The sequence below is a fragment of the Cyanistes caeruleus genome, chromosome Z (genome assembly GCF_971803275.1).
Source record: "Cyanistes caeruleus chromosome Z, bCyaCae1.hap1.1, whole genome shotgun sequence".
NCBI classification, from domain to species: Eukaryota; Metazoa; Chordata; class Aves; order Passeriformes; family Paridae; genus Cyanistes; species Cyanistes caeruleus.
The window spans coordinates 68736299-68751075 of record NC_141732.1 but is presented as its reverse complement, the minus strand read 5'-3'; the positions used below and the strand labels follow the sequence as shown (position 1 = coordinate 68751075).

Here is a 14777-nt window from a genome sequence, read left to right as displayed (position 1 = left end):
ACAGAAATGTGCCTCTACTTTACTGAAACTCATTACTTTAAATTTCTTAAGATGTACAAGCACAACACAGACACAAAACAGAAACACAGGCTGGGAAACAATTCAGACTAAAGAACAAGTTTCAAGGCTAATAAAAGGAGCAAAGCATGAAGACATCTTAAGTCCCATTCTCTTTCCATGAAAAAGACGAAGTATTATTCAATGACATTTTCCTCTGACCTGGGGCATAGGAGTCTTTAGCATAAAAGAATGAGTTAGAAAAGGAAGGTTATACACAGCAAAAGTAATAAAAGCAATTCCTTCAAACTCTTAGCTGCATTTAACAAAGCTGTATTTAATAAAACTTCTGCATAAATATAGTCATCTTCCTCAATATTTCACACTGTATTTCTTAATTACACTGGTGATTTTAGATATAACACCCAAAACATCAGAAGTCTTTACTAAAAATTAAGGTTTTTCCAGGTGGCATTAGCAAGACTACTTGTTCTACTTCCAGTCTCGTATCTGAAAATTTCTTACCTCCTCTGATTCAAGAAGAAATTCAGTAAACTGACAACCCACAACAGTGAGCTGCTTCGCCTTGGCATAGTCCAGATCCAGGTTAGCATAAAGTTTACTGCTAGGCTTGTAAAAATACAGCAATCTTCTTACAAACCTAGACAAAGTAAAATAGAATTGGCTATTTTTCAGTATGTCAAGGATAGTCTCACAATACAAATCGATGATAGTAGAAAAAATGGGTTACACTTAACTTGGTTTCTTGGCAGTTAGTCTTAAAAATTTATCAAAATAGTATCAGGTAACAGCAGTGACTCCATCCAGACACAATTTCAAGAGATGCTGCTGTACTGTGTCTTATAAAGGGTTTTCTATAGCATGACTAAATACAAGCAAAGAAACTTAAAATCTCTATGTTCTCAGAAGCTATAGCTTCCTTCTCATTCTCATAATTTATTCTGCTGTATTTTATCCTGCGGCAAGTTTCAAGGACGGTATTATTTAGAGTAACAAACAGCTTAAAAAAGAAACTTGTGACCTGAGCTGTCTTCAGCTATTATAGTTACTGCTACTGGGAAAATCACGTTTTTGTATTCTGACAGGAAAAAGACTCATTTATTCAGCAACACTGTTTCCAAACACCTCACTTAACTAGTCAGTGACCAGTGACGCATAACACAGTGACTGCTAACACACTTGCAGACTTTTTAAAAACACAGTAAGAATGTAGCTTGAGTTATGCATCACAAGAATAAGTCTTCAGCAAAGAACCTCCTCTCAAAAATTTTTCAAAAAATAAACGCACATTTGTAATTTAAAATAACACAAAATATTCCATCAGAAGATAGATATGTCAGGCATTAAGAAAACAATTACAGAACTGCACTTGTATTTGAAAAAGTCAGAGTAATCCACTACCACTAACTCCAGACATAGGATGCATGACAAAGGAAACCAGAGTTTTGTCAAGTAAAATGTATTTTATTCTGGGTTACTAGCAATAAATACATATTGACATACAAATTTATACGTGTATGTATCTATGTGTATATTTAAGCATGTATGTGTGTATATCAACATTCATACGTTCAGATTTGGGGCTCCTCACTATGGGAAAGACACTGAGCTGCTGGAGTGATTCCAGAGAATGGCAACAGAACTGAGGACGGCTCTGGAGCACAAGTCCAATGAGGAGCAGCTAAGGGAACTGAGGGTATTTAGCCTGGAGAAAAAGAGGCTCAAGGAGACCTTGGTGCTCTTTATAACCTTCCTTACAAGATGTTGTACCCAGGTGGGGGTGGTCTTTCTCCCAGGTGATAAGTGACAGAATGAAAGAAAAAGGCCTCAAGTTGCCCCAAAGGAAGTTTTCATAGGACACTAGGAGAAATTTCTGGACTAAAAGAGTGGTCAGTCATTTGAGCTGCCCAGGGAATTGCTGGAGTCACCTCTTCCAGAGATACTTAAAGGACATACAGACATGGGACTTGGAAACATGCTTTAGCAGTGAACAGTTGGACTCAATGATCTTTGAGATCTTCATGATTCTGTGATCCTGTGTGTTTATATACACTGCATTAACTGTATCTCTATGAAATCAAGAAATCTTTTAAAAAAATATCTGGAATTTCACTTTAACAGCTGTAAGATCATCACAACAACACTAACATTAAAATAGATCAATTTATGGAAAGAGAAATAAATGTAATTTACACTTGAAAAACAAATTGGTGGACAATTTTGTATCATTAGCAGTGAAACTAGAGAGATTTGGGGGATCTGGGGCTTAGTTCCTTGTAATAAACAGGAACAACTGCATTTTAAACCCATTAAGATCCCAATTCTGCAGAAAGGATCAGTGAACTATAGAAGCTTCACACCAATTCAATTCTAGATTTTCCCAGTTTATTGAGAATTAAATTATTTAGGCACTGACCAACACTTGAGTACAGCACAAAACCATGGAATAGGAACACTGTCCCACACAGGTAGGTTGTGTGTTGGTGTCACAGTCAGAACTGCAGACACTGCTTTAGAGAAGCAATATTATAAACTACCAGATCTGGAAAATAATCCTTTATCTCAAAGTACAGACTGGCAATTAAAGTTTCAGGAAAACCAAGAAAAAATTCTAATGTAAAATTCAGTTATGGTTATGATAACAATGGGACTACTGCCTATACTGTAAATACTTCTTAAAAGTACCCTGAATACTTCCTGGTAGAAATTTAAAACAAAGCCACATGAGCCTTTCAGCATATATTCTATCTTTTGGGTTTTCCCCCAGTTCAGGAAGCAGCTTTTCATGCCCACAGATACAGACCTATTCTTCAAAATAATGTAATCTATTTCTGAAACACATGCTAAAAGGCACATCCAAGAACTAATTAGCAACACTATGACCACACATATGACCACATGAGCTGTACTGGAGGTGTTTTGTTTGGTTGGTTGATTTTTTTTTTCCCCCAAATGACACATGCTTCTCTTGCCAGTAACAGCAACTAGAAATAATTTCCTCTTGGTTTTTTTTTTGAAAGTTGTAGTCAAAAACTTGTGGAACTATAGACCTAACTCTGTAAAAGTTTTCCAAATTCTAACATTAAACCTTACTCTTTGAAATACTAAGCAGTAAGATTTCCAAGGTTTAAAAGTAAATTTAGCATTTGCAAAGGTGGTATGATTCCTAAGGGACTAAATATGTAAAGTACCTGTGCATAGAAAAGAAGCTTAAACACTAGTTTATTGAACTCAAATATTGCAACTTAATTATCCAAATTTACACCTTAACTTCTTATCTATAGATTAAGTTTTAAAAATGTGATACATCTAGGGAATATTTTATTGCATTAGTAAAAACCAGTCTTCCAAATGTCTTTCTTCAAAGAAAGTCTACATAATTTTTACATACCTGTGCAACTGTTCATCTTTGTAGTTCCTTAGGTTTATATTTGGCCACTAGAAAAAACAGTGAATATAGCATATGAAACTTGTACATCAGTCCTTAATTAGTCAGTAAAATTCACTTATTTCTATCAGTTGTATTCACCTAATAATTAAAAAGTTTTCTTGCACCTGATTTTACATCTTAAAAAAGACATTATTTTATTGAAAAGCCCACACTGACTGCTTCAATAATTGCTCAGGTTTTTTCTAGAGAAGGACAGGGAATGTTGGTCACATGCTACATATACAAGAAATGAAAACAAAAAACTATGAGAAGCTGATGAAAAATAAGCAATTTTGCTTAGTTTCTTTCCTGCAAATAACAAAAAATTTGATATGCATTACAGGGAAATAATTTTTGGCTGCTGTTTTTAATATTCATCAGATTTGGTTTGAAAGTAATCATTATTCTGTTACAGATCATTGAAATGCTGCTTATTAAAATGGTATTGAAACTCAAAAAAATGAAACTTCGTTGATAGTTTGTAAGATATATTAAGAAGGACCACATGAAAAGTAATACTCTCTTCAGGATCTATTCTTCCTTCCCATTACATTTTCCTGTTTTTAAAGGCAACTGTTGTCTCTGTGGCTTCAGATTTCTTTATGTTGCTACCAGTGAGTATCTTCCTGTCAGGAATGGAAAAGTGCATCAAACTTTCTTCTTTCCTATCTACGTGACACAGTTGTACATTTCCAGTTGGTATTCCAGTATTTAGATACACACTGCACTAGTTAATGATTAGTAAAACTGACTACACCAATTAACAGTGCCAGATACAGATGAGGCTGACACTTCTGCTGCTCTTTTAGCAGCTTAGATAGCAAGCTGAGTAAGTGAAAAAAGGCAGTAAGGCACCACCTGAGATGCACACAATGAGGTGGTTCAAGAGCTGATGCTCCACACATAAAAGGCTGCAACAGACAAGGGGGAGGTGAGCAGCCACATGAGATAACAAATTTCAGACACTGGAATCCAGATCCTGGTCATTTAGAGGACTAGAGACAACCACTGTGGTAAGATTATCTCAGTTTATGCTGGTGTTACACAGGAACAGAAATGGTTAGAAGTAAGCCAGAGAAACACACACACTTCTCATTTAGAAAGAAGTCCCCAGTTTTCAGACTTTAGGAACTCTTTGACAGGACACTACAAAGTACATTGCTGGGGAGGTCTGAGAGGGCAGAGAAACTGGCTCTTTGACAAAAATTTCAGTTTAAGAAAACCCAAAGAGGTTAATTACATACGGCTTCCACTGTCAGAATACTATACAGACTAATTAACTATGAGATTCTGAAAAACAGTTTTCTGATAATATCTTTAATATTGAATCAAAGATAAAAGTATCTACGACTAATAGTTATCTAGTAACCCAGTAGATCTTATGATGGCAGTAAAAAAGTCTGTAAACAGTGAAATCTGGTGGAGCAAAGCTACTGTCATATACATATTCAGGTCTTTATACCAGACAGATTCTTGCTCTTTCAACTTTATCGGTCCCTGAAAAAAAGGCACAGAAATATTTAGTTTCTTTTCTTTTTCTCAAAAAAAACAACATAGTTTTGATTATGACTGTCACCATTAATCCTTTTTTGTACTTTCACCATCTTTGTAACACCACAGTAAAGAAGACAGTAAAAGAATGCTACACAGCTAAAGGATGACTTTGATGCACAGAATAACATCTTGGAGCAATTTTGGTTTGAAGACTATATTAAGTACTCAATGTTTTTTTAGTCAAGCAAAGTATATTTTCTGCTTACAAAGAGGCAGTGTATTAAAATCTGTGCATTAAATATATTTAATGTATTTAAATATATTTAAAACAATGCCCCTCACCCCACTAGGTATTTCCTTTATGATGTAAAGAGAAATTAATTCTGTAATAAAATCGATACTAAAGAACTATTTGCATTAGTTCAAAACATTCAGCGAAGTTTTCATACATGGTTCAGTCTAAGCATCTGAATTTTGTTCTAGAAGCCTCTATTATTATAACCTTCAGCTCACATAATTTTAAAAAAACCTGCTATGAATCTGAACATAGTAGTATCCCCTTGAAGTCTGAAGTATTAGCAGCTTTAAAGACAAGATACCTATTTCTATGAAGTTGATTTCTATAAAAATAAAGACATATAACATTTAATAAGTGTTTCTTAGGAAAACTGTGAATTTAACTATTGTACGTCTTTGAATATAGTTTAAGGGTTTTAATTAAAGAGACTAAGAGCACTGACTAAGCCCAGGAGATTCTAATTTCCTGAAATAAAACAAATTATTAGATGTACTCTGGAACTAATATTAGAAAGTCAAATCTCATATATGATACAGACTATTTCCCCAAATAATTTGTTCAACATATTATCATGGCCTTTGTAAGCTCACCTTCAGTATGGTCCCTATTAGATTCCAATTCCAGTCAAGATTCTCTTTGTGATTGAGAACTTGGCTGTCTCGAAGATTCATGATGAGTGCTTCTTCTGTATCCTGGAATAGAGACATGAAAAATTACAACAGGTTTTCCCGCATCAACTTTTTCAGTCTTGCCACATGAAGTACTTACTGCTCATGTAAAAATCATTAAAAGGGCTGTGTTTCACAGTAACGTGCATTTGAAGGTAAATTGTATGGTTACAGTACTGCATTAAGAACCTAAGAGATCACAACTGGTCACAAAAAGAATTAAAAGTTATTGGAATTTCATACCTCAATTTCTGGAAATGAAATTTAGTATCCACAAGTACCCGCAAGACAAATGAGATAAAAAAGTTACTACAAAGAATCACACAAATTATTCTGAATTACACTGAGTGAAGCTTGAGGAGTATGATCCAAGTTTCCAGAACACAGTGTCAAATTCAGGTTTGAAAAATGAATTATCATGATACCTTTAAAATAAAGATGTCTTTCTGCACACGGTACTGATCCCTTTTTTGGTGCGTTGAGATTGCTTTCTGAATAATATGATCTAAATGGAGGCTGTAAGGTTTAGGGCCTCTTTTCTTCATCTCGTGAAAACGTTTTAAGCAGTTGAGTGCTGCACTTGCTCGCCTAATAGGAAAAAAAAGGTTATAATTAGTATTTGGCAATTGTTATCACACTAAAGAGGACCACTACCTCCTGAGTAACCAATTCAAGAAAGATCTGACCAACAATTCTGAACCAAAAAAAAATTATTTTCTTGAGACACATTTTTATACATCCAAGACTCAGTCCTATACTGAAATTATACAGAAAATTATCTTTTAGAGTTTCTAGCACTGAAGTATTATCCTTACTGATAACTTTTCTTGTGCTCTGCAATTAGTGGTGTTTGTCACAGTTCACATAGGATACTGGAAAGTTTGAAGTTGATTTCCATTGTGAGATGTCACAGTAGATCAATATCCTGCAGTAAAGTTGATAGTGGAGAGTGCTAGATTCAATTTAGAGTAAGAAAGTGTCTCTCATACAGTCTCAATCCCTGCCCCACCTCCCTGCAAGGGTGGCAAGAGTATCAACAGTACACTTCCTGCTCTCATCTAAACAGTTCAGAAAGAGCATGCTTCTGTTTTCTGGGAAAAGACAGGGAGTAACATAAATGACAGCTGACAAGGGTAAAAACAGTTAATTACAAACAGTGGCAGCAGAAAAAAACCCCCACCTACTGAGCAAATAAAGATAAGTCTAAAAACGAGGAGTTATGTCTATCTTTCTTCCCCATAAACAAAAATTGTCATAGTGTAGGAGAGTGCTTTTATTTTCTTTTCAAACAAATACCTTTGAATTTCGTCACTTATCTAAATTATTTAAATTTAATTTGTAACACAGATTACAGTTTTTCAGTCTATAAAACAGTGCAGAGTGCTGACCAATGCCCAGATCCTGGAATAAAAAATACTACTTTTAAATAATCACTTCCTTTCAACAGAAATGGGAATTCTTGTTACAGTATCAGGTATGTCCAGAAATGGTAAAAAGCACAATTCCAAGTAATACAGAAACATCTGTCTTGTGCTCTTTATCTTTATCTGTTCCTTCACCCCACACTTTGGCCATGTGAAATATCCTGTCCTGAAATTTCAGATATGCCTTTCTTGAAAACTAATGGTGTTAATGCACATCAAAGTTTTCCACTGACATATATGAAACCTTCAAAACTAAAAAACAGAAGAGCACTACTACACTTTTAGGAAGTTCTCTACAAGCAGAACTTATCATTTCACAGTAGCAGTTTGGAAAAATGCTGTAATTTATCAGTGACAACACAATGAAAGACAGAACATTTTGATGCATTGATCAGAATATGGATCTGACAAGACATCAGAAATGGCAAAATTAATTAACAAATATATTTTTATAAGTGAAAGAAGCCTCAACACACTCAATTTGTCTTCTAAAAAGAAAAGCAACTAAGAACACAAAGTTCAAGAAATACATATTAAAAGACATGTGAATTTATCAAATTATTTTACTTCATCCATTAGGAAGTTTAAATTATGTAAAGCACCCAGAAGATACTGGGTACTTTAGTACCAGAAGATGGCATTTTGTGACAGAACTTTATGTTTTCAAATGTAACGTAGAATTCTTACAGTCTTTTCTCTTTCATGATATCAAAGGATGCTGCCATATTCATCAGTGTTGGTAAGCAGTGCAAGTGATGGCTGTGAGAATGAGGAAGAATTGTGTTTGCCTACAAAAAAAACCCAATAAAAGTCCAGTTAGAATAACTTCTTACAACAATTTCATCCATTTTTTTAGGATCAACATTTAAAGAATCTAGCACTTTTCGCGAGTTTTTCAGAAATTGATGACAACCAAATTACCTTTTAATTATGTCAGAGCATAATTACACACACCATTTTGAATTGGTGATCTAACTAATCAACCTAAATTACACTAGAAAGTAATTTCAAACAATTTCGGAGTTTCGTAGGACATATTGTTTCCATTGGAGTTTAAGTTGTAACATGCAAAAACTTGCAAAGCATCAGATACGCTTATGTCACATGCATAAAAGTACAAAAAAAACCACCTAAAATCAGAAATCCAATTAAAGCTGACGATTTCTACTAAAGCATTACTGCACAAAACCCCTTGATTAATTCAGATAACATTCTAAGTTACTAGACATTTAACTGCTTTTAATAAACATATGTGGTTCTGAAAATATTTCTGGAAACTAGAGAACAAGAAGATAAAGAAATTAGTTACATTTCCAAACACTAAATAATAAGTGGTTTATGTAAGTCTTTTTTTTTCAGTTTTTGAGAAACAATACTCATATCCAATTAACAGATCATCTCTTCAGAAAATCAAAAAATATATGTGCTTCACAGCAGTCTAATGTGAGTTAACAATCACTCCCATTCAAAAGCATTCAGGAAACCAAAAAAATAGCATATAATATTATAAAAAGTGAATGCTGAAATATAGCACTGGAGCCTTTATGAAAACAGTATCATCATCTCAGTACAAGGTTAGTTTAAAAGAGAAGATACTGTAAAAGCTATCTTAGGTCCACAGAAGTGGAATGAAGTTTAAGTTTCCCTGCTGCAGGAGCAGTCCACGAAGATGGAGTTGCCTGAATGAGTAACATCAAGTACCAAAAGCACATCAAGCTTAATATGAAAAAATTTTCATCTGTCTCCCCTGAGGCAGGAAGCTAAACACACTGTCAGAGGCCTACTGACCATCATTCTAAGAAAAGCAAAAATATTAGCAATGGTCATTTTTCCCAAGCACAGTTAATGATGGGTGTGTTTGCCGGGTTCCAGCTTAAAAACATGACTGCTGCTATGGTAAGAAAGTGTCCTGGTGAGAGTCAGAGCTACAGATAGCCTTGGAGCAGAAACACTAGCACTGTGAATACTTTCCGAAAAGTCTTCCTATTGAATAATACTGGTTATAACATATGAAGTGCCAGAAAAAGTAATGTGAAATTAATCTACTATTCAGATGAAAACTGTTTCAAGTTTGGAATACAAATTAATGCTATAATAGCAAATACCTATTTACAAGTACAAGTATTTACAAGTAGCTACAAAGAGTGGTATTTACCATGTGCAAAAGCTCTCCCAAAAGGATAGTTGCTCTGACAGATACATGGTCATCACTACTTGTGATCACTTCAACCAGACCCTTCAGAAAGCAGAAAAAAAAAAAAAAAAAAGAATTACAACATTTAATGCAGAACATCTTACTTGAACTCTTGCAGAAAGAAAGTAGCAAGTATCTATTAAAACTGAAAGTCATTAGTTACCTCTAGAAGTCCGTTGGTAATAAAAGCAGAAAGCACTAAAGCCAAGTAATTATCCATGAGATCAGGCCTAAGGAGAAAAAAAAGTAAGGAAACCGTTTAGAAAGTACATTTCCTATTGTTCCTGCAAGAAACCATGAAATATTTTGTCCACACTGCTACAAAACAATATAAGAAGAATGGTTTAGACAATGTTAAGTTCATTAAATCCTCACCTTGACCTGGCTCGATGGGGTAAAACAGTTTTAGCCTCGGCAGCTACAAAGCCATCAGAAAGTCTCCAGCAGTCTTGAAACCTGCCTGGATCTAAAACAAGAAAATATGGATAATGGCAATTATAATTATTGGCTTTTACAGCATTATTTTAATGGCAGTCAGTACATAAATAATAATTCTTGCCTGCAAATATTATTTCAGGTGGTTTCAAATTAAAGAAAATTTAGTCAGAGAGGTTCTCTAATAAATCTAATCCACAGGCCTGAACAAAGCAAGGGTACCTTGAAAGCTAGGACAAAGATTTTATCTAAGTGTCAACAAAACCAGTGATATTTCCAATTCATATACACATTAGATTTGTTTAACGGAAAATACCATTAGCACCTAAAACATTACAAGGTGCATCCAATATATAGAAGTAGCAAGTTTGCAACAAAAAATTATTTATTTACTCATAAATTAAAAAAACCCCAGAGAATTCTCTTCAGTTTACAACTGAGTAATTCTAAAGGTAAAATACTAACTTGGTTAAATTTAAGGACATGAAGAAGCATGAACTTGCCCTCAAAAAAGCAGAAGTCTAAGCATAATGGGGACAGATAACAGATAGACAATATACAGAAAACACTGCTTAATAACTTTTCTGTAGTATTCGTTACCACACCCACAATTCTGAATACTGCTAATTGTCCAAAGAAGTCTCACCTGTAGTGCTGACCTTACAGTCTTTTGTGTTAATACCTAACTATGCTGATCTTTCATAAAACTTGCGACACTTAGCAGGTGATAAAGAATTTTAAACAAGACTTCAGAGCAACCAATAAATTCAGTGATAAATCAGTTAATAGTAAGGCAACTTATAATACATAAGAGACAGCAAAGGCTTCAAATTTGTACAGGAGCTTAATAGAATTCTTACATGAATTGTTTTAAATACTTACCTACACTGAGAAGTGCCTCTATAAATTCTTCTGCAATAACAGGGAGAGGAAGACGAAATATATCGTAGAGAACTTCAAGCAGACCTCGCTATCAAAGAAAACAACACAACAGGAATTTTTCAGATTTACAAAATTGTCTCTTTTTTGACTGTTAATACTGACCTTGATATTCTAGCACTAACACTGGTGCATTTGTTGCAGTGTTTTTTTCACAAACTGAAATAAACTGAAGAGAGGATGAGGATTTTTTATTTCTGAATTGTCCCTTATTGTCACTATGAATACTACTTGGATTGCAGATTTTTAGACTAGTTACATCTGGAATCATCAACTTTTGTCTAGAAAGTTTAATTTTTGAATTTTTTTATTTACTTGTATTTCAACTCTGATTATTATTATGCTTTAAACTTGCAACTGCAGCTACTGTAAACTTGCTCTGATTTGTGAACAGAGTAAAAATTAAATATATTTTCTTCCATTTTGTCACACATACGTGGTGGACTTCGCAGTTTCATAGGATTTTTATAGCAGAATTATAGAATTGAACTTTGGGAGTTAAACTCAAGGACAACCGTCTGATAACTGGAGTCTGCATTTATTTAAACCATTAAATTGTTAAAAAGTTAACTTAATAAAATATTAACTATTATTTCTACATCAGTACTAAATATTCACCACCTACCCGGATTTCCATATTTGGTATACAGAGTACCCCAATAAGAGACTGAATCCCAGAATTTCCAGGTTTGCACAGGCTGATAATGCCTAGAAAACATTTAATGTACAATAATATTGCTTCATCAACAAAAGAAAGGACAACAGACACATTGTAAAATGAGATTTCCAGTTTGAGAACAAGCATACATAAAAAAAATTACTAATCGTAAACATTTTCATTTTTATAATATAATTTCCTTCCCAATTAATAATATTTAACAGAACTTCCTAATCACGAAACTTTATAACCTCATTAAAAATGGTGCTACTTTTGTCCTTCCTACTGTGAACAATACTCAAAAGTTATCTATGAAAACAACATAAGCATGGAAGAAATGCCAAAAAGACAAAACTGTCTGTAATGAGTAACTCTTAAGCCTGAAAGGTTTTCATCATCTGAGTAGAACTATAAGGCATTTCAATCAAAAGCTGCATCTTTACCTAACAAATAAATTAATTTCCTTTTCCAGGTGAACTCTAACAGCTGTTAGATCTAAGTCCCTAAGTGTAAGAAGATGCAGTAATACACTTATCAGAAACTGCTTTCTGGAAGTTTTGAAAGGCACCACATGCTTCCTCCTCAAGCATGTGAGAACATACAAGAAACTTGAAGGATACCTGGATATTAAAATTAAGCTTAGTGATAATTTTCAGAACTTAATAATACAAATAATGTCATAAAACAGCCTAAATATAGCCTGGAAAAATCCCACCCAAAATTTTTGTAAATGTTTATATTAACTGATTTAGATTTCCAAGACAGTGCCTTGACTGAAAAAAAAAGAAAAACAATCCCCAAGCAGTACCTTCATCTTACACATTGTAATATTTCAGAGAAAGGATTTAGGAAAGTGAAAAAAAACAAAACTTTTTTGATTTAGAAATGTCTTCTACATGAAAAATTGCAAACTAAATCCATTTCCAATTTCTCTTAAGCTATGGCATCTGGTAAAAGCAGGTAAAGTATTTGCCGAAAATCTCATATCAAATGAGACAGATCCTGTGTCATCTATACTAGAAAGTAAAACTGCACTTCAAATAGTCCAGTTTCAAACAAATGAACACATCTTACCTGCCCATGATCGAAATGCTGCTACTATTCCCATTTTACTAGCTAGGAATCGTGCTTCTCTGTCCTCCCTGACATTAAAATAACAAATGCCATAATTAATTATTATTGTCATAATAATTACGAAACAAACAGTATTACAGTATTATTATTAAAGGTAGTTAACTGAGAGATGGGGGACAAAATCCAGAGTAAAAGAAGTATTTTCTGTAGACATATATGTATGCATATATGTGTGCATATGTATTTACGCAATGTATATACACACAGAAAAGGTACAGAATTTTAAATTATTGTTACTTTTCCTCTTCCAGGGGAGTTTCCACAGGAGGATAACATCAAAAACACCTATAGGAGTCTGATGAATCACTCTGCACCTCCACTGACACTAAGTCCACGGCAGAAATGTGAAGATTTGGACCTTAATCAGTTACCCTAAGCACCTAATCCCATTTGATAATTAAAAAATCTTGAATAATTTAAGTTGGAAGCCATCTCAGAAGATCTCACTCTAGTCCAAATTACTGCACAAAAAGTCACCAGTTATCAGACTAGGCCAGATAATAGAAACATAGAATGGTTTGGGTTAGAAGACACCTTTAAAGGTGTTCAACCTTTAAAGGTTAGTTCAACCCCTCTGCAAGAATTCAGCAAATGCAGTATGTAGTACACACTCCTTTTACAGTGTCCAGAGCCAGCTTGGAATAACTGCAAAAAAAACCAAGGCTTTATCCAGCTGACTGACAGAAACTCTCAAGAATGAAGGAAGCAAGACCTCTCTGGATAACCTATTCCAACTCTTGACAAGTGCCCCCCGCCCCTTATATCAAGTTGAAATCTTACTTGTTTCGATTTGCTTCTGTTGCTTCTCGTCCTTCCACTTTACAACACCTGGGCCCTGGCTACATCATCTTGAAAACATTTTCACTGGCAGTAAAATGTCTGCTGCTCAGCAGAGGGTATCCCCCAACCCTCTCCTTTCTAAGCTAAACAAGCCCTTTTCAATCTGAAATGCTTAACTGTATTTTAGAAAGCTGCACTCTGGCCTACTATATTAGACTTCTAGAAATTTAGTATTTGGAAGGAAGTACAGCTTAATTCTAATGCTATGAACATAACTGATAGCACAAGTAGCAGCACCAACACTTACTTGAGTTGTCCTTCTGCTGTGTCAGGATTGTGCCTGTAGTGAAAATCTGTGTAAGGGGCTAAAATTCGCTAAACAAAAGAAAGACATGCATTATTTTCACATGAAAATACAGTTATATTGCTACTGCCCCTTCCTCAGTCCCCCTCCAAACTGTCATATTATTCCTGCTTTATAAATCCTAGGCTCTTAGCCTAAAACATTATCTTTTCAACTTTTCAACTGTGCACTAACACAGAGAAATATGAGACAAAACTAAAACATTTTAATGAGTAATACAGTGCTTAATTTCTGTCACTAAACAAGTAAAACTGCACTCACCTCTAATTCTACATCTGCTCGCACATACTGTCGTGTCTTTGGATGATTAATGAGGTGCAAAACTGTAGTTATCAGAGCCTCATTTATTCGGCTTAGTTGACAGTCAATCACATTTTTCAAGATGGTACTTAAACCACCCCGAAGAGCCACCACCTCAGGATTCTGAAGTGCTAGATAAAGGAAAACAAGTCATTTTGGTCAGTGATCAAAGATAAAACATTTCATGGCATATGACAAACTTGTCATCTCAAGTATGAATATCTTATTTGTCCTGAACACTGTACACTGAAGCATATGTAAAGCTTTTAATGGAACTCGTTGACACTGTAAATGAACTGTGATTTTTGGATTCATTTATCATACACAAAAATACTAGTCAGTCTCCAGCATATGGCCATTCCCCAACTTAACTCCCAACCAAGTTACCATATAGTAATTTCTGGATTTCCCCATAAAAAGTTTTCATGCTTCACTGAACCAACACAGATAAAATATTTATATTGAATTGAGAGTAATGTTTTGTTTATTCTTTAAAACAGAAGCTTTCATCTTGAAAACAAATTGCTGAAGTTATTTCCCACTAATTCATTTTGGAAAAAATTTCAAAAATCAGCACCCAAATGAAAGTTTAGGCAGTTAGCATGAACTGTCATATCACTGCCCTGATAACTACAGTACCC

General features: G+C 34.4%; 1 protein-coding gene across 1 annotated transcript in view; it reads right to left on the bottom strand.

Annotated features, from left to right (window-relative positions):
• RICTOR (RPTOR independent companion of MTOR complex 2) overlaps positions 1 to 14777 on the bottom strand; it is a 77045-nt gene that overhangs the window by 27518 nt on the left and 34750 nt on the right. The window contains exons 8-20 of the mRNA XM_086869296.1: positions 14098 to 14267; positions 13780 to 13847; positions 12633 to 12700; positions 11526 to 11608; positions 10844 to 10931; positions 9902 to 9992; positions 9690 to 9756; positions 9488 to 9568; positions 8020 to 8120; positions 6334 to 6496; positions 5831 to 5932; positions 3410 to 3456; positions 523 to 658 (exon numbers count right to left, since the gene is read on the bottom strand). Coding sequence (XP_086725422.1) covers positions 523 to 658; positions 3410 to 3456; positions 5831 to 5932; positions 6334 to 6496; positions 8020 to 8120; positions 9488 to 9568; positions 9690 to 9756; positions 9902 to 9992; positions 10844 to 10931; positions 11526 to 11608; positions 12633 to 12700; positions 13780 to 13847; positions 14098 to 14267 — 1265 coding nt within the window. The remainder of the gene's footprint in view (positions 1 to 522; positions 659 to 3409; positions 3457 to 5830; positions 5933 to 6333; positions 6497 to 8019; positions 8121 to 9487; positions 9569 to 9689; positions 9757 to 9901; positions 9993 to 10843; positions 10932 to 11525; positions 11609 to 12632; positions 12701 to 13779; positions 13848 to 14097; positions 14268 to 14777) is intronic.